General features: G+C 36.4%; 1 protein-coding gene and 1 pseudogene across 3 annotated transcripts; one reads left to right on the top strand and one right to left on the bottom strand.

The window, feature by feature from the left end:
* Positions 1-2,288: 2,288 nt before the first annotated feature.
* Cdk1 (cyclin dependent kinase 1) lies at positions 2,289-19,512 on the bottom strand. 3 transcript variants are annotated; one of them, XR_012449710.1, is made up of 10 exons: positions 19,371-19,457; positions 18,510-18,610; positions 17,897-17,958; positions 13,776-13,932; positions 13,004-13,127; positions 10,754-10,924; positions 9,639-9,802; positions 9,397-9,538; positions 6,769-8,117; positions 2,289-4,921 (listed from the first exon to the last, which is right to left on the bottom strand). XR_012449710.1 is itself a non-coding variant. In XM_074078923.1 (9 exons), exons 3-9 carry the CDS (start codon positions 17,931-17,933, stop codon positions 8,019-8,021), a joined length of 894 nt encoding a protein of 297 aa, XP_073935024.1. In that variant the 5' UTR covers positions 17,934-17,958; positions 18,510-18,610; positions 19,371-19,457; the 3' UTR covers positions 2,289-8,018. The 3 variants fall into 3 exon arrangements, 2 of the variants coding, with proteins under 2 accessions (XP_073935024.1, XP_073935025.1); XM_074078923.1 differs by having other exon boundaries at positions 2,289-8,117; XM_074078924.1 differs by lacking the exon at positions 18,510-18,610 and having other exon boundaries at positions 2,289-8,117; positions 19,371-19,512.
* Positions 4,915-5,255, top strand: LOC109695110 (large ribosomal subunit protein eL30 pseudogene; annotated as a pseudogene).
* Positions 19,513-19,810: the final 298 nt, after the last annotated feature.

The following is a 19,810-nucleotide window of genomic DNA, read 5'->3' as shown; positions in this document are numbered from 1 at the left end:
AGCTTACATGGTGCTACCTAGAAGCTGGTTTGGGTCTTGTGTGCTAGGCTTAATCAGACCATCCTTCTTGCTTCCTCTCAGACAAGGTGAAAAACTGAGAGTCCCCATATATGAAGAAAGATTAGGTAGACAAAAACGGGGTGCCTTACAAATTGGCAATTGGAAAGATGATGTATGACCTCCTGAGCGAATCATCCAGTATTATGATCCTGCCACCTGGGCAGAAGACAGGTCCTGGGGCTATTGCACTCCTACATATATGCTCAACTGCATCATCAGGCTTCAGGCTGTTTTTAAAATTATAACTAATGAAACTGCAAGAGCTCTCAATTTGCTGGCAAAACAAAGCACTAAGATGCGCAATGCCACCTATCAGAACCGATTGGCTTTAGACTATTTGTTGACTTCTGAGGGAGGAATTTGTAAAAGATTTAACCTGAGAAAATGCTGCTTACAGATTGATAATGAAGAAAAGGTCATAGAAGAAATCACAGACAGAATGAGAAAGCTTGCGCATGTCCCCATCCAGACTTGGAAGGGAAGTTAGTACAGGAAAGAGCAGGGAACACTCTGGAAGCAATAGGCAAGGACTTCCTCAGTAGAACTCCAGCAGCCCAGCAACTGAGAGAAATGATGGACAAATGGGACTGACTACATGAAATAAAAAATCTTCTGCACAACAAAAGAAATGGTCTCTAACCTGAAGATACCACCCAGAGTGGGAGAAAATATTTGCTAGCTATACATCAGACAAAAGATTGATAACCAGAATCACAGGGAGATCAAAAAACTAAACTCCCCCAAAATTAATGAACCAATAAAGAAGTGGGCAACTAAACAGAACTTTTTCTAAGGAAGAAGTCCAAATGGCCAAAAAGCACATGAAAAAATGGTCACCATCCCTGGCCATAAAAGAAATGCAAATCAAACCACACTAAGATTCCACCTCACTCCTGTTAGAATAGCTATCATCAAAAACACCACCAACAAAAAATGTTGGCAAGGATGTGGGGAAAAAAGGAACCCTCATACACTGCTGGTGGGAATGTAAGCTGGTACAAACACTTGGAAAACAATATGGAAGTTTCTTAAAAAAGTGAACATAGATCTGCCATATGATCTATTGGGTATATCTTTGGGATATACCCAAAGAAATGTTACTCAGGTTATTCCAGAGGCACCTGCACACCCATGTTTATTGCATCACTATTCACAATAGCCAAGTTATGGAAACATCTAAGATGCCCCACTACTGAGGAATGGATTAAGAAAATGTGGTATTTATACATAATGGAATTTTATTCAGCCACAAATAAGAATGAAATTTTGTCATTCACAAGTAAATGGATGGGACTGGAGAACATCATCTTAAGCAAAGTTAGCCGGGCTCAGAAGGCCAAAAATCATGTTCTCCCTCATATGGGGACTTTAACTCTAAAACAAATGCAGTAATATTATTGGACATGGGTCACACACTAAGGGGAGAATGCATACAGAGAGAATAGGGCAAGGTAGGAAACCCAAAACTTAAGTGTTTGATGTGCCCACTGTAGAGGAGCGAATAAAATAATCTTAAGCAGACAGAGGCCACTATGGAACGGTGACCAGGAAGTAGTGAAGAGGTCAGGTAGAGATGAACCAATGTGGATTTTAATATACATGTGCATGGAAGCAATGCTAGGAATCTCTGTATAGCTATCTTTATCTCAAACTAGCAAAATCGCTGTCTTATTATCGCTTTATGTCTTCTCTTCAACAAAATTGGAGAAGGGGGCAGAACAGGTTCTGCCTGGAAACGAGGGGGTGGGGGGGAAGGGAGGGGGTGCGGGGCAAGGGGCAGGGGAGAGAGATGGCACAAACAATGTATGCACATATGAATAAACAACAAAAGAATCTGGAGTCATTAAAATCTGTTTGTCCCAGAATTGTTTTCTGGTAACTGTTAATATGAACACCATTATACCAGATTTTATGCCGAGGATATACTATTGAAAAACTTGTAAAACTAGGTATAAATTTTTCCACAAGAATGTCTTAAGTAAAAATGCTTCTTCCAATGTTATAGCTCTTTTATCGTATTTGCACTTAAATGCTTTTTATTTTTTAAAGATTATCACTAACTTTTTATGAAGTATATACTTTAAAATATACTATGGGGGTTGTTTGGTCTTCTTTGTGACATTAAAAGCACATCTCAAGTTCATTCACAAGTTCCTAATTTTCAACAAGGCTTCCTTTAGGGGCACAGCACTGTCATCCCCACTTAATGAGCACTCAGATGAGATTGCTTCAGAATAAAACAAAATTCACTTTATAATAACAATAAATGTGAACACAAATAAATCAACACCACAGGCATCTGCAAGGAGTTGGGATTTGGGGAAATCACAGCCTGATGCACATGTAACCTGGATCAAGAACTGCAGGCATTTTTTATCCACCAGCGAAAGTGCCATGTAGTAAATAGCATAAAGCAGTTTACATACATAGAGTTCACTCGGTCTACCAAATGAAGTAATTTTTCAAAAATTGGACATATTTTTAGTATTTCAAATTCCACACGTGAAACCAAATATTACTCAAAAACTGACACTTGCAAAATTAAATGCATACAAATGTAACCATACTGCATCACTAGGTCATCTAGATTTTAATGTATCCTTAAACACATTGCTGCATACTCATCACAACAGTGAATGGTGAATAAGCAAAGAAAGGGGTCTGTATTGGCAGCACAAATACAGGGAATCTTTCTTTAAATCCATTTGTTTCCTATGGCAAACGATGGAGATGAAGTATCTTATAACTAATGTTTAAATCCTAGATGAAACATTTCAGTACAATTGAAAACCAAGTCAAAGGTAGCTAGATAATTTTCTTTAAACAGCACCCAGCTTTGCTGACATCTCATTTTCCAAAAGCAGCTGTTAGCCAAATATAGTATTGTTTATTTGCTCCTTGGAAGGCTGTTCTTAAAAAGTGATTCTTCTGGTAAAAACATTGCATCACATAATTGGGGATAACAGGAAAAGTGGGAGTTGATGTCTGTATTTAAATAAACATCTGCTTAAGTACATTTTTTGGGGGGTGGGGTGAATAATCCTTTTATTTTATGCCATTAGATGTACTGAATAATTGTGTTTATCCCTTGCATTTTGGCCACGCTAGGTTCCAAACATAGTGACACAAAATAGTTCTCTTGAAAGAGATTAAGTTGAACTCTTTTTTGCTTACTATATGCATTAGTTACTTGGGGGCCAGAGACCTTATAAATATATAATGCTAACTATTCCAGACTATTTATCTGACACATACTTGTATGTTTTTTTTATTACTTGGAACCTAACTTTTAAAATACCTGTAGTGTAAGTCCTCAATCATCCTCTGAAGGAAGGCAGAAATTGAAAACTTGCTTTTGACAGATAACATACCCAGTATCTATCATTACAGGGAGCTTAATCACTTGCACTGTCCGCCTTTTCACTTCCATCTTCTAGAACCTGAGACCAATTTTATGCAACTTTCTCAGATATGACTTCAATTTTCTTCTCACTGGTTGAGTTCTCCTGCCTAAATATTTTATCCTCATACTACATCTCTTTCTTGACTCCATTCTTATAACTTCATTATCTGAGCAAATCTTAAACAGTAAAAATCTTTTGTAACCAGAAGCCAGAAAAACCTAGGCTCTTTTTTCACTGTTGCTGAAATCTGCAACCTCATTGGGAAAAGTTGAATGATGTCCAATATACTATTCACTTATAAAATTTTACCATCTTCCTAATGAGGAAATGAGATTTATTGTTATGTGGGTGGGTTACATAGTGAATGCCAAAATCTGGGGTCACAGTGAGGTATTTGCTCTTTGGGGTTATCCAAGTTGCTATGACCTTGTTAGCATGGATAATTAACAATTCCCAAACACTGCATTTGTCAGAGGTCATAGGATTGCAGAATGATGTTGACTGGTCAAAAACATAGCATTTTGTACTCATCTGGGAAATTGCAATCTTTTTCTGCTCTGTCATTCACCATTAGTGCTTTTGCATGCGAAGTATTTTAAACAAGATGCCAAATAGGATCTCTAAAACTGCTCAATTCTAGCATGAGTTAAGATGAAGCAAATGTTCTGCTTCCCATTTGGATCCTAGAAGCAGAGAACACACTCTATGAAGAACAAATTCATATTTTCTTGCACATAAATACATTTGTCATAATACAGAACTGACACAAATGGCTATGTTTAGTTGGGGAATGTATCTTTTCCCTCAGCATTATGTGTTACCACATAATCATTCTTGTGGTTTTATAGTTCACAGCATTTTTATAGTATAGGAAACTGGCCTACAGAAATAGCATATGCTGCTTAATTACAATGAAGCTCTTTACAAATGTAAAGAACTAATACTCATTAGCAAATTCTCCAAGTACATTTTGCTCGTTTCCGCATTATTTCAAGAGAAATACAGCATGGTTTCAAAATCATTTCTCAAGGTGAAGAACCGTCTTTAGAAAAGCATGTTTTACTGATTTCTAATCCTTACTGGTAAAAAGTAGGTAAATGTATAAACATTCCTACAAAATTGCAGGTCCTTTGTAAAGTCATCAGGCACATAATACATTTATATCATTACCACTATACAATTAAGACTAGAAGCTGCAAGCAAATAACTACAAGCAATCTAAAGATTTTTAAAGGACATTAAGATATATTTAACTGTAAGAGTGCTTAAAATTGAATTTTAAAAAATTATCAACTGTCTTGGTATTAACAGGTTGTATTAGTAAGGGCTCTGAGGTTTAAATGATAGAAACCCAATTCGAATTAGGATAAGGAAAATTTTTCTTGCTCAGCAGCCATCTTTGCAGTTGCACTTGGTCAGGGGCCATCTTACACTCAAGGCAGGTAGATAGATGGTGGCTGCAAAGAACAGGAGAAAGTATCTAGAGTCAATCAAAAATAGGTTCCAATTTGTTATGAAAAGTGAAAACTATGTGCTGGGGTACAAGCAGAATCTTAGTGATCAGACAGGACAAAGCAAAATTGGCCATCCTTGCCAACAATTGGCCAGCTTTAAGGAAATCTGAAATAGAATACAATGGTATGTTGGCTAAAACTAGTGTCCACTACTACAGTAATAACTGAATTGGGCACACCATGTGGAAAATACTATAGTATGCATATGCTGGCCGTCATTGATCCAGGGGATTCTGGTATCATTAGAAGCAAGCCAGAACACACCTATGAAAAGTAAACAATGCAAAATTTTTCTGTAATATAATTTTGCCAGTGCTGGTTTTTTTTTTTTTCAAATTAGGATTAAAAAAAGAAACCCACACTCACACACCTGGATGGCTCACACATCTTTAACGCAATACGAGAACTAAGTCCAAATAATTCTAACCAGGGACACCATGTCCCAGGGCTCTTTTTGATTGACTGGAGTGGAGGTGTCTTTCATTGTCCAACCATGTCATACCAGTTTAGCAATATCAGCAGAGAGAGAACATCATTCCCTCAAGTTTGTATAGCAAACAGGATCCTGATCAGTCTGGTGAGATCATTTTCCCATCTCATGAACCAATAATTGCTAATGGGTTATTATATATTATAACGGATCCAATCTGGGTCATCCTTAAGAAATTTCACTGACTCCAGTTAAACATGAATTGGGCTGAAACTTACCTCTGCACAACTTACTAAAGGAACTAAAAAAGGTACTTATTCAACAGGGCTTTTTCAACTTATTTTAGCCTTTTACTATAAGTTCCCAGAAAGCTTTTTATTGGGCTATTATAGTAACTAAATCCTAAAATACTAATTTTTCATGATTTTTAATTTATACATGCCTTACACCCTGTACCTTATGTATTAACTTCTCTGCATCATTATTGCCTATGCATTTAAATTTAAAAATTTTAAGACCCTCACCCCAGAGAAAACGCATAATTGTTTTTCTCTTTAGTGTTTTTATAATACTATGCTCAATATAAAGAGCCCCCTCCCCACTCTAAAGAATATGGACAGAAACAGAAATAGATTAAGCTAAAGAGATTGTATGATACCATAAATCTTAAGACAACTAATACTAGATATATGCTCAAAGTTGCTAAACAATTGATAACTTGTTTTAGCATAGCGAGTTTTTTTAAAAAAATGATTTCTAGGATGCATTTTTCAAATTTCAAAATCAAAACTGTTTAGGACAGTACCAGAGTTGGCTCCCAGGTGTTTCTGGCACAAAACACATTTAAGAACCAACTGATCTAGCGCCATTTTAAAATTAATCAAAAGTTCCACAGCACAAACTAATTTAAAAATATGCATATGATCATTTAAGGTGAATAAAAATATTTCACACAGAGCACAAATATTTGGAGCAGGATCAAAAGCAGGTTGGTCATTATAGCAATGAGCATTCTACCTTCTCATTTCCCTGGTACACCAAATCAGTTCTAAATTGGTATGTGATTGATTTTAAAATATTAGGCTCCAAGGAAAAGAGTAGTGAAATTACAAGCTTGCTTCTATATATCTATATAGGCTCCAAATATTGGTTTATTACATTATCTATGGCACTGAAACAAAAGTATATATAGGACACACTGATTGTTTTCTGTTCTACATTGGAATAGAAATTAGTAGTTAATGCCAATCCTGAACTACTCAAGGTTGCAACCCACAATTTAAAAGAAACAGATCTAACTCAAAGCTTCATTTACTAGGTTAAGGAAACACAAGACTATAAATATCCATTAAATACCCACCATGAAACCTTCACATTCCACATGAGCTCAAATGACTTCCATCTGCAGATTCTGCATTCTTTAACAGCAGCTTGAATTCTACCAAATCTCTATAACAAGGCAACAAAACTATGTATCTTAGAACCCACTGCCAAAGAAAGTGACCTCCATTTTGTCCTACAGAGCCCAAAACTTCTAAGACAAAACAGATAATGCAAAACACTCATTCTGAATTAACTCAGTGTAAGGATCAGTAACAAAGGAATGCAGATTCTAGCCACAGGTAACAAGAAAAATAGGAGATATGGTCAGAAAAAGAACAGATGTATACTAAAAGAGCAATAAAACTATTTTTAAAGATATTTTGGCTATAGCAAAAATAACTTAAAGCCTCCAAAGCTAGTGATTTTAATTCCCAAAGCTAGTGATTTTAGCTAAATACTTGCACATTAAAATACTTTTAGGCTACTAATAAACAAAACTGTCAAAGTTGGTAAGTAGTTTTTAAGTCAGACTGGAAAGCCAAGATAAGCAACTCCTACATACAGTTATTACCTCTGACCAGGGCATAAGAATTTACTTAGACAAACAGCTTTCATAACATGCCTAAAAATAGGATAGTCCATAAATTTTCAAAGCAGTTCTTCCCTGCTGTGGACAGCCCTTGATCTTTGACTGTAAAACATGGCAAACTTTGGCATGCTCTAATGTTACTTTTATAAGTTACTGAAAACCTCTATAAACTTAGCATCTCTTCTCAGATCTGCAAAACGTTCTTATCCTGAATGCCTAAACATTTAGGTCACAAATTGAAATACCAGTAGAGAAATACTCATTTTTAGGCCGACTACTTGGCAAGAAATTGACAAGTACATTTAAACATTCAGAACATAAAAATACTTCAAAGCATTATGAAACTTGAACTTAGCCACTTTCCTAAATTTCAGTAGTTCCAACTGCCGGAAAATATAACTGCTTTAAGGACTGAGATGATTTAAGCTAACTTAAATTTCCCCAATTCCTGACATTAATAGTAGACTTATAATTTTATTATAGTAACAAATAGTGTCAGTGAGATCTACACATATACAGATTATATTTAAATTCATATAGAATATTTACAATTTAAGTTATACTTTTGATATCAGAAGGTGAAGTACAGCTTAAGTTTTACAACATAGAAAGAAACACATACAAGACAAAAACAGAGCCAACAGTAAAATACAAGTATAAATCCTTGATATAACATGTGGAAACTTTATCCGAAAGCTCTACATCTTCTTAATCTGATTGTCCAAATCATCAAAATATGGATGACTCAGTGCCATTTTGCCAGAAATTCGTTTGGCAGGATCATATATCAACATTTTCTGGAAAAAAAAAAGAAAAAGGATATTTATTTGGAAAACAAGCCATTTCTTAAAAATTTCCATAAAACCTTGGCTTTTCTACCAATAAACCATGTTAACGATTTTAGTGGAAAAATCTACAAAATGAACATGTCCACTGGTCTAACACCAAGCTACATAAATGCCTCATTTCCCCGTATTTCACCATTGAGCTCCATAATAACCTACTCCTTAAATCATAGATAATTTGATAACATTTTTGTCATAATTTACAGGAATTCAGAAATAGTTTTAAAACCAAGACACGGATTTAGGTATCTAGTTAATTATATTTACTTGGAGAATTAAATAACTATGAGTTATTTATAATATTCTTGAAATGGTGGCAATTAAATTAACTATAGTGGTTATTTTTTAGCTTCCAAAAAACAAATCTAAAAAAAACACCCACAATGATTACAAACATAGCTAAAAAAAACAAACAAACAAAAAATCAATCACTAACTGAATTACAGCCAGGCAACCTAATATCAAAAAACAAAACTAAAACTAAACCAACTAGTAGATGAGTGCTTGCCTAGCAAGTACACACCAAGTTCAAAACCCTAGTACCGCCAAAAAACAGATAACTAAAAAACAAAAACAACAACAAAAAACACAATGTAAATATTCCTCTCAAAAGCCACTAGTTTTTCTTGGTGTATCTGTGATGACTAATCTTTCAACTTGATTAGAGAAAGTGTGAGGGGGTTTCCAGAGATGATATCATCAGGGCTCTGGTCTAATCAATGGCTTAATTCATTAAACCATTCAAAACTTCGTTGGATTCAAAACTTGAATAGACTATGGGATGTGGCAGAAATTGAAAGGTGGGGCCTAGTAGAGAAAGGAGGTCACTGGAGGCATGTCCCAGCAGAGCATATTTTGTCCTAGTTGCCATAAGTTGAACAGCTCTGCTTCATCAAGCCCTCTCTGCTATGATGGACTGACACCTCAAACTGCGAGCCAAAATAAACCTTCCCTCCTTCACTCAAGGTATTCTGTCACAGCTATGTGAAACCTAATTAACACAGTATCTAAAATGGAGCTAGTAAACAATGGACACAACAGAAAACTAACATAACAAATACTAGTTTCATCCTATTTTCTGGTAAAACAAAGGAATGAGGGCTGGAAGTGTGGCTCAAGTGGTACATAGCACCTGTCTAGCAAGTGTAAGGCTGAGTTCAAACCCCAGTATCATCAGAAAAGAAAAAGATCAAATTATCCCTTGCTTAAGTATAAAGTATGTCTTGCTTACTGAGAGCAAATCCAAGCCATTTTCATCCAAGTTTTTGACATGGGATGCTAGACTTCCTGGTTTCCACTTGGGAAATGTATTCTTATAGTCCTGTAGAGATTCCACATCTGGCCACACTTCATTATTAGGAGTGCCCAAAGCTCTAAAAACCATAGCAAAACAAAAAATTATTAGTTTAAGCAAGAAATATAATCATTACATATATGTTGCCTTTACTATTAACAGTTTAGGAAATAAAATACCTGAAAATTCTGAAGAGTTGATCAATTTCTGAATCACCATGGAAAAGTGGTTTCTTAGTTGCCAGTTCTGCAAATATGGTGCCTATACTCCAAATGTCAACTGGAGTGGAATAACGAGCCGACCCCAGCAATACTTCTGGAGATCTATACCAGAGTGTTACTACCTATCACAAAACAAATTGTACACTGTATGAATGTGGTGCATCAGGTACCTAAATTTAAATATTTATGTTTCATTAGGACTGTCCTTCAGAAAGTTATACAAATAGTGTTGCTTAAGTCAATTAACTACATATAAAATACTAAATTGGAGAATACTGTAGGGGAAAAAACAGATAAAAACATACTAAATCTCTTCTTGCTTTTAAAATCATTGAAGTAGAAGGATCTTCAGTTATAGTCTAATCTTTTCCAAAAACAAATATAAAACCCCCTATTAATAATGCATTTGGGAAGAGATACTCTACAAAAGTACAGATACTGCTTACATGTTACATTTTAACATAAATAAGATCAGTAAGTCAAATAATAATTTATTAGTGATTCAGAACTTACCAACCATTTTTAGTGCATTTATCATAATGGTAAAAATATCACTCCTAAGAACAAATCTAACAAGGTTGACAGCAATTGTTTAAGCCAAAGAGAAACAAATAACCTTATTTATATAGCCACAGAAAGAGTAACAAGCAGCAAGCATCTCATCAAATTAGCACTGATTTGATCTATGGTCTTTGGACTCAAGGGTGTTCAACTCCACAGAAGATAGCTATTCAAAAATCCTGTATTATATGTAATTCAGGGTTCCCTTTCCTTCCAGACACCAATCAAAATGCCAAGCTAATACTAACAAAATTATAACACGATTATAGGGCTGAGGATGTGACTCACTGAATATGTACATATATAGTAGCTTCTGAATGTATCATAAAGAAATAGTCACCTTAAACAACAAAATCCTTTAATCTAATTTTGTACCAGGATCCAACTAGGAGATAGAAACCACACACTGATTTCAATAAGAAAAAGTTTAATAGAATTAAATGGGACTGGAATGAGACAAATAACCTAGTAATGGCACACATTCAAAAGCACAAAAATATTAGTCAACTTACCTCATGGGTATATACTCTAATAGGTATTCCAAAAGCTCTGGCAAGGCCGAAATCAGCCAGTTTGATTGTTCCTTTGTCATCAATCAATAGATTTTGAGGTTTTAAGTCCCTGTGAAGAACTCTTCTAGAGTGACAAAACACAATCCCCTGAAGGATCTGGTATAAATAACTCTGGAAAAACAAAATATAAATGAAAAACTAATCATACACATATAGTTTTCTAAATTAACTTATTTGTTCCAAAGATACAAAAATGATTCAGGAAAATAATTTAACATTCAGAAAAGCTTTCAGGTCAAACATGGAAGCTCATTTACAGTCTTTGTATACCTAAGACAAGATATTCAGCTCATAGACATACCTGTATCTGTGTGAACTTATTCCTCTTATTTATTAATTCAGAGACAAGTGCTTTACAAGACACTTGTCAAAGACAACATAATTAATATTTGAAGCATCTTGGGCACCAAATATATAGTGTATATAGTAAAATATTGATTTAAAGGTTTAAAATTGCACAATACATAAACCTAGTTAGAACTGAGTAGCTATTTGGGAAAGAAATTTGACCCACACCCTGGTTCTTAAACCATTCAGAATTTAAGGTAAAAAATGGGAGGGGGCTGAAGGGAGATTCCTATAAAACTACCAGAAAATATTGTCATTTATTGTTCTAAGAAAGACAAATAAAACTGTTAAGTCCAAAAGACATGTTATAAAACTTACTAGTGTATACCATTAACAAAGATGAAAAAAAGGTTAAAGGAATTATTATCAACATGTAACCGAAAGGAGGATCTTTGAAACCACTGAAAATAGGTAACATCCTAATAGAAAAGTCCATGAATAATTAGGTTGCTTATAAACAAGAAAATATTAAAAATGTTAAATGTCAAATTAAGTTAATATTAATATGCCTTTCCACAGAAAAGGTTGGTAATAACAACTTAAACATCATGGTTGCTTAAGAGTAAATATCTATAATTTAAAACATTTTAAGACCGCAGCTGAAACTATCAAGATCTTAAATACATCTACTCAATTCCAGTTCTAAGGACTTATCCTATAAAGTTTCATACAAAACTAAATACATACAAGGATATTCACTGCAGCATTATTTATAAAAGTCAACAGTCTCCACGCTAGGAAATAAATGTCTATCAATATGGAAATGTAAATAATTACATAAAAAATTTATATTTACAGGGCTGCAGGAGTGGCTCAGGCGGTAGAACACCTGCCTAGCAAGTATTAAGTCCTGAATTCAAACCCAATACCACACACAAAAAAAGTATATAGACACAGGTAAACATATGTGTCTAATAACATTTTATACCCAAAAAAGCAAACGTATATATGAACAGGTATGCGTGTTGGAACATACACACATGTAAATATAGACCACTTTTGCAAAGGAGTTTCTGTTTATATACATACAAAGTAGACAGTGAAGTATCTGTGAAATGGCCTGGAGAGGTAGTCAGTGGAAAGCACTTGCCTGGCATGCATGAAACCTTAATTTCAATCCCCAAATAATTAACAATAGCTACCTCTTTTTTTCTTTTGGCAGTACTAGAGATCAAACCCAGGGTCTCACACATGCTAGGTTGACTTAGCTTATTAACTCTACCATTGAGTTACCATTTCCAGCTCTCTTTTAATTTGTTTTTGAGACAGTCTCATTAAGTTGCCCAGGTTGGCCTTAACCTTGCAGCCCTCCTCGCTTAGCCACCCAAGTAGCTGGGAATACAGGAGTGCATCACTATGTCCTGCAACTAACAATGATTATCTCTAAGGAATAGTTTCCTAAAATTGGTGTAAGGAGAAGATACTTTTAGTTTATGCATCTCAGCACTTAAAAAAAATTTGTAATTTAACTGAAATAAAACAAATGTCTATAATACATTAACCAAAACAATATTTTAAACCAGAATGAAGCCATCTATGACATGAACACCATCCTGCTCCAGGTGTTTGTTATTTTATACATGAGTTGACACCCAAAAACCAGAATACCCTAGTATATCCTAGTATAGTAATTATAGTAATCCATAGTATGTGTTATCACTTTCGTTATATTAGGCACTATTTTTCACGTACTACAAGCACATCTGGTAATCAAAGGGTAAATGATAATCTAATCTGTGTGGAAGGAAAATTCTACTTTCCAACATTTTTTTCCAACATACTCCCACAAAACTCAAGTAGAACAGACTCTACTCTATTTGTGCAATTAGGTAATCCTCTTACCTTAACAAGTGAAGAATCCATGAACTGACCAGGAGGGATAGAATCCAAGTATTTCTTGAGATCCATGGAAAGGAATTCAAAAATGAGATATAGCCTGGAATCCTGCATAAGCACATCTTGAAGACTGAAGAATAAAAACAACTATATGAAAAAAGAATCCAACAAATATTTTCAACCTCTCACAAAACTACTGTCACAAATTTCAGAGTGATTATTATAAAGTACAGAAAGATGGTAGCTTCAGTAACAGAAATTAAAGAATGGATTTAGGTCGGCAGCTCATTGCTAAGAGCATCCATTCAAGTAAATTATAGAAATAAACTTTAAAATTGAATCTAACAGCTGTTCCCTACCTCTCTCCAGTCCCACCAAAATACAATTAGATTCTAATAGGAGTCATTAGGAAGACAACCCCCCAAAAAATCCAACCCAAGTAAGGAAGTAAATTTTTTTTTTGTCTTTCTTCTGATCTAATTACCTGTCTTAGGACAAGAGGTCAAAGTTCTATGAAAGGGGCTTTTTTGCTCCCATGGCCACTTCATCTTGCTTTTCCAGCCCCAAATTACTAATTCTCATCACTAAGCTCCTCTAACTCTGTTCCTGCTTTAAAGAGGCTATTCTCTTAAGTATGCCCAGAGTTTGCAATCAACAAAAATAGGACTCTCTGTTCCACTAGCAAGGTTAGACCAGAAATTAAATGCAAAAAATTACAATAAAACTTATTTAAAATGGTATGCAGAAAGTGGTTTAAATTCAGATTATTTTACCATACCTGACTATATTTGGATGACGAAGTTCTTTTAATAGAGAAATTTCCCGAATTGCAGTACTAGGAACCCCTTCCTCTTCACTTTCTAGTCTGATTTTCTTCATGGCTACCACTTGACCTGTAGTTTTGTGTCTACCCTTATACACAACTCCGTAAGTACCTGAAATAGACAAAGTTAATCTGCTATGTGCCACACTCCACAAACGAAAAGATTTTTTTTTTAAGTGACTGAATTCTTTAAGGTGTCACATGACAGAAATGTCTGCTGTGGTCACATGGGAAGTATCTCACTCATAATTATACCCTGTTTCCAAAAAGGAAGGAATTGAGAATAACTACAACCTATTGTACATGTAGACATCACAAGTTTCCGAATTAAACAACATGAACGATCCAGCACATTTAACAGAAAAAAATGGATCTTTGGCAAATTGAAATTTACCTCCTGCCAAATATCCTACATGACAATAAAGTAGGCATAAAACGATGTAAAAATTTGAGCTCAGGAACTAGTAGATCATGTGTCACTTTCAGAAAATTATAAGATACTTATACACCTATCTTAAAATGCAGTCAACAGTCCTCATCCAGAAAAGGAGACAAAAATAGATGTGCTTTTATTAAATCTGAATAGTTTACACTATATACTAAATAGCAGGAAAGTCTCAGACCCATATCTAAGTTGATGATTCTGATATATGGGCTTCAAATAATGAGTAACAATGTTAATAAGGGGCAGTGTGGGGGGACTGGACACAGGAACAGAAGTGGCATTAAGGAAGAAGGACTAGTTAGCTAGAACAAGCTCGGATAATGCTGTACTTAATTCTCTAAGTAAATGCTTTATATGCTCAGGTTGAAGTTTAAGGATGTCCTGAACCCCGTAACTACAAAAATATTTTGTTGACTAGCTTTTACTTTCCATGAATCAGTACAACTTCAAAAATGACTCAAGTGCATTTTCCTAAGAATGACTAGTTTACAGTTTTTACCAGTTTCTCCCAAGTTAGCTATGTTTCAAAAGTCTGAAGACCACTTACAAATTATCAGCTGTTTAGAGCATTAAACAGTTTGGTCAACTGCAAATTGGTTGTCCACATAGCTCTGTTCTAATTTAATTTTTAATTTTTTTAAGGATTTAATTTAAAATAAAATCCCTTTTAAATAAATTGGTTAAATTGTGTATGAACTGTGACTTGGGATAACCAGAAATATTCCAGATTAAAGAACTGACTTTATTCCATACTCACAGTCACACTTTTAAGCAGGAATCTGTACACTTAACGTCTACATTTTGAGGGTGTGCGTTTTACTTCCATTAAACACAAAACAGACGGTAAATTAAAGCAGTCTCAAGACTAGTTACATGCATAATACAGTCAAATAAGCAGTTATGGGTAAATTCAGAACTTTTTCCTAGTATTCTTTCTCCTCTTTAGAATGCAAATCTCATCTACTCCTAAATAATTTGCAGAAGTAACTCATAACAATTGACTAACTAGTGGCCAGCACTCAATATTTATCAAATCTTAGAGCTCAGTAATGTGTCAGCCTCAGAACCATTATGTCTTACTAAACTAGAATCATTTTACTAGTTAATTACCAAAAATTATTTTCAAAACACACAGTAGATGCTCTGAAGTTAAGTAAGCATTCTAGACATAGAAATATTTTAATAGCTTACTTAATAACTAAGGAGGGAATGAAGCCATGGCTCAAGTGGTACAGAGCACCTGCCAAGCAAGAGCAATGCCCTAAGTTCAAACCCTAGCGCTGCCAAAGATTAGCACAATAACAAGCAGATTTTTTTAATTCAGAGAAAACTAGAAAACAACTTTGTAATGTTTGAAATTAGAGAAATATGGATATATTTAAGAAATGAATTATGTTGTCAAAAAATCTCAATGTTAGGAGGTAGAAAAGACAGGACCGTTCTAGATTACAAAAGATTAAGAAGGCACTAACTACAAAATGAAATGTATGACCTTGGCTGGACCATTAGAAAGTATACGTAGAAATGTCTCACATCTCTGCAACACTTCAAATGAATCAAAAAGAAAACAAAATGCTAACGCACACAGAGCTAATGAAGTAAATGCAAAACACTAACACCTTGGTAAATACATTACAGGTTCAATTTACCTATAGGTTTAGGAATATTCAAAATAAAAAGCTGAGGGAAAAAAAAGTTTTAAAACTAGTATTTTAATACTAGACTTTGACTAGGTACTTGGCATTAGCAAAGGAAAATTCTGTGTAAAAATTTTCACCTAGTTAAATAACTTTATTTATTTATTTTTTTGGCGGCACTGGGGTTTGAATTCAGGTCCTTGAACTTGCTAGTCAAGTGCTCTATCACTTGAGCCTTCAGCCCTTTTTCCTTTAGGTTATTTTTCAGATTAGGTCTTGCATATTTGTAGCTTCAGACTTTAATTCTCCTACCTATGCCTCCTGGGTAGCTGGGATTTGAGATATGACCACCATGCCCAGCCTGTTTGTTTGTTGAAAGATGGGGGGGGGGGTCCTCACTCTGGCTGGCCTTGAACTACAATCCTCCAGTTCTCTGCCTCCCAACTAGCTGGGATTATAGACTTGAGTCACCATACCTGGCTTTCCACAAGTTAATTTGTCAAAAACAATATCAGCACACATTCTAGAAGAGTCAAGCACTGGACAAGACCATACAAGCCAGAGAACAAGAGTTCAGATAAACACTCAAGGAAACAGGTCAATGTTATATCAAATATTTGAGCATATCCTGTGAGACAGAGACAGACACTGTGGCCTGACAGTGGTAAACAACTGTGAACAAAACAAAACTCCCAGCTTTTATGGAGTTTGTAACGTAGCCATTAAAAGATATTAAGAGATGGAAAGTGAAACCAGTACAGGGTGACTTCAAGAGAGAATAGCCATGGCCAAAGCCCCATAGGTCAAATGGCAAGGCATATCTAAGGACGTTTAAAAAAATAAACAAATAAATCCAAATCAAAATTAGAGCTGAGTATCATTACACAAGGCTAAAGGGGGGCTAGGAGGTACAGGATAGTTGTGAAGATGGTGGCCATAGTTTAAAAAAAGAAAAAGAGTGTTAAGAATGTACCTCCAACTCAGCACTACTCTTGGTGATTCCTATCTAAGTTTTTTTCCAGTATTTCTCATTTTTAATACTCTTTGTATAACTGGGATCTTTTGAACACAAAATAAAAACGAAAATGTTCATCAAGCAGAACCTACATAAACTGGACTGTCACCAAATTATTTTGTACAAGTGTTATCATTTGTTCCTGGAGAATTTAGAATGAGAACATCAAAATGCCTATACAGAAACTTAAGTGTTCTGTTAGGGAAGAAAAGAAAAAAGCAAAATGATATTTTTACTTCTTATTTATGCCATATGGGCCTAGACATCCTTTAAAGTAAAATAAAAAAGGAATGATTATACACAAAAGTTATTGGTTTTAGAACAGCTTAAACAAATACACATTATTTAGACCTAAATAATTTAGTCAATTATTATATCCAGATTAGAAAATGTAGGCAAAATTTAAAATCTTACATATTAAAATTAACTATAAGAGAATAAAATACGTATCATGAAATTAGTATAATCCTACTGACCTAACCTCTCCAACTCATCAATATCAATGGTATTTACACAGCACTGAAAAGGTTTAGTATCGGAAGGATATAAGGATTATAGTGAGGAGGGGGTTCTAGTCATAGAATAATTTAAATTCTCCTTACGTGTAAGCATACTTCTGTTTTAAGTTATTATGTAAAGAACATATATAATGCACATTAGTACTATAAGATATCTAATGATTGCATTTCAATAAGTATGGATTCATGTTACAGAAGTAGCATTACTAAACCATTTTTTATTATAATTCTTTTTTAACTATCTTTTTATTAGCTTACATTAATAGTACATGCAGTTCACTGTGGTAATTCCATAGATGTGAACAGTGGAGTACTTTGACCAAGTTCACCCTCCCTATTATATTCCTTAAACTCCCATCCTCCCCTGCTTGGTGGGTTTCATTATGCTATCTTCAGACACATAAAATGTACTTTGATTCTAAACCATTTCTTAAAACTTTTATATTATCAAAACCACTTACCTTCTCCAATTTTCTCTATTTTGGTATAGTCTTCCATAGTTACTCAACAGGTATCAAAGATCCTAAAATGAAGTGGACAACTAATTTGATTATATGGCACTAACTCAAAGAGTAAGTATTAATGAAATACTACATATAAAGCATTTTCCACAGTGCCTTCCACAGCATATAGTATCCCATAAATATTTGTACTATGTTAAAACAATGTTTATCACAGTTAGTCTCCTGCAGTTAAGACTTTCTGACACTTAGGTTCTAAAACACTGCTTTAGTATATTCTATACAATGCAGTGCTTAACATCTTCAAATCAAATTAACCCTCAATTCAGACATCAAGTTATTTACTTTTCCCAAACAAAAAACAGAATTATGATCTTTTTGAGTAGTACCAGTGTGCATTATGTTCACATATTTCAATGTTAGTTGACTGAATTTGTACTTGAAAATAAAATGAGCAATTCCACAAAATTCTAATCATACCCTACAAGACCAAGCTTTAAAGTGTGTGTGTGTGTAAAACCTCAATCACAAAGAATAGTAAATACGAGCCAACAGCCTACCATTCAAGACTTTCTCAGCTGCTACGTTTGTCAAAATCCCAAAGCGTACTCACCTTGATTTTCCAACCACCCAGCAACCATCGCTGATGCCAACATCATTCTAAACGTCACTCAGGATAAGCGACCCCGAAGAGGTTCTATTTCTCACATTCACCTTCATAGAAAAGCCAACTCCAAAGCAGGGATCAATCTTTTCACATTGCTCCCTCCCACGGAGGGGGCGGGAGGGGCGCTGGGCCAGTTTCCCAGAGGACTTGGCTTCGGGCGGGTGGGGGGACGGGTCAGGAGTGCTCATCTGCAGCGCGAGTAATTTTACCGAAAAGCCACGCCGATGACCTCTGCCCTCAGCACAGCTGCGGCGCAATGAAGCGCGGCACCCAGCTTGCTCCAGGCCAGGCTCCACGCTGGCTTTAGATACCGCGCAGCGAGCGCCACGTCTGCTCTTCCTAGCCCCAGGTGGAGACCCGCAGGGCTTAGGGGCCACTTCAGGGATGGCCAGGCACACACAGTCCCCGGGCAGCGTTCGCCAAAGCCACCGGATGAGGCCGGGAGGGACCCCACGTTCCTCCTGGCCCCGACCGTGCCGCCGATGTTCTTAAGGGGCCGCACAAGTGCACGGCTGGGCGCCAGGGCCCGGGGCTCGGGGGCCCCGACCCGGCCTCCACCTCCACCCAGAGCCTCCTCCGCTAGGCCGGCGGCCTCCCCGGGGTAACCCTACCTCTCCACCCACCCACACCCCGGTACCGCCGGGCCCGGCGCGGCTCCACGCCCAGGCCCCCGGGCCAAGCCAAGGCCCTGCCCCCCCTCCCTCCCCGACTCCCGGCCCAGCCCCCGAAGGATCGCCCGGTTTCTCCACACTCGCGCCGAGGCCCCCGACCAGCCCCCGCCGGGACGACGCCCCACAGTAACTTTACCTGGCTTATTGTCCCGCGGCGGCCGCGGCGGCAGCTACTTCTGCGTGGCTCCTCACTCCGCTTCACGAGCCAGCTCTGAGGCCAAGAGCGAGCAGTTTCAAACTCACCGCGCTAAAGCATCTCCCACCCACCAATCAGATAACACGTAGATTTTCAAAGGAGCCAATCAGAGCCCAGCCACGCTGCAGCTGGGCTTCGCGGGTGGCTGGAGCGCGAAAGAAAGCGGAAACCGCGGCTGGAGAAAAAGCAGCAGGGCGGGCGCAGACTGAATCTGAGACCTTCTGGTTCCAGGATCGCGTCGTCCCACTGTTTCTAGTCATCTGGTGCCTATTTTAAGAAAAACTTCCCCATGTTCACACGATTAAAATTTATTGCTATTAAAACTTGAATAGTTTATCACATACGCGACGGTGCACTTACATCGCGATTCCATTACCTTC

The sequence above is a fragment of the Castor canadensis genome, chromosome 7 (genome assembly GCF_047511655.1).
Source record: "Castor canadensis chromosome 7, mCasCan1.hap1v2, whole genome shotgun sequence".
NCBI classification, from domain to species: Eukaryota; Metazoa; Chordata; class Mammalia; order Rodentia; family Castoridae; genus Castor; species Castor canadensis.
The sequence above is the reverse complement of the archived record's forward strand: the minus strand, read 5'-3'. Positions and strand labels throughout refer to the sequence as shown.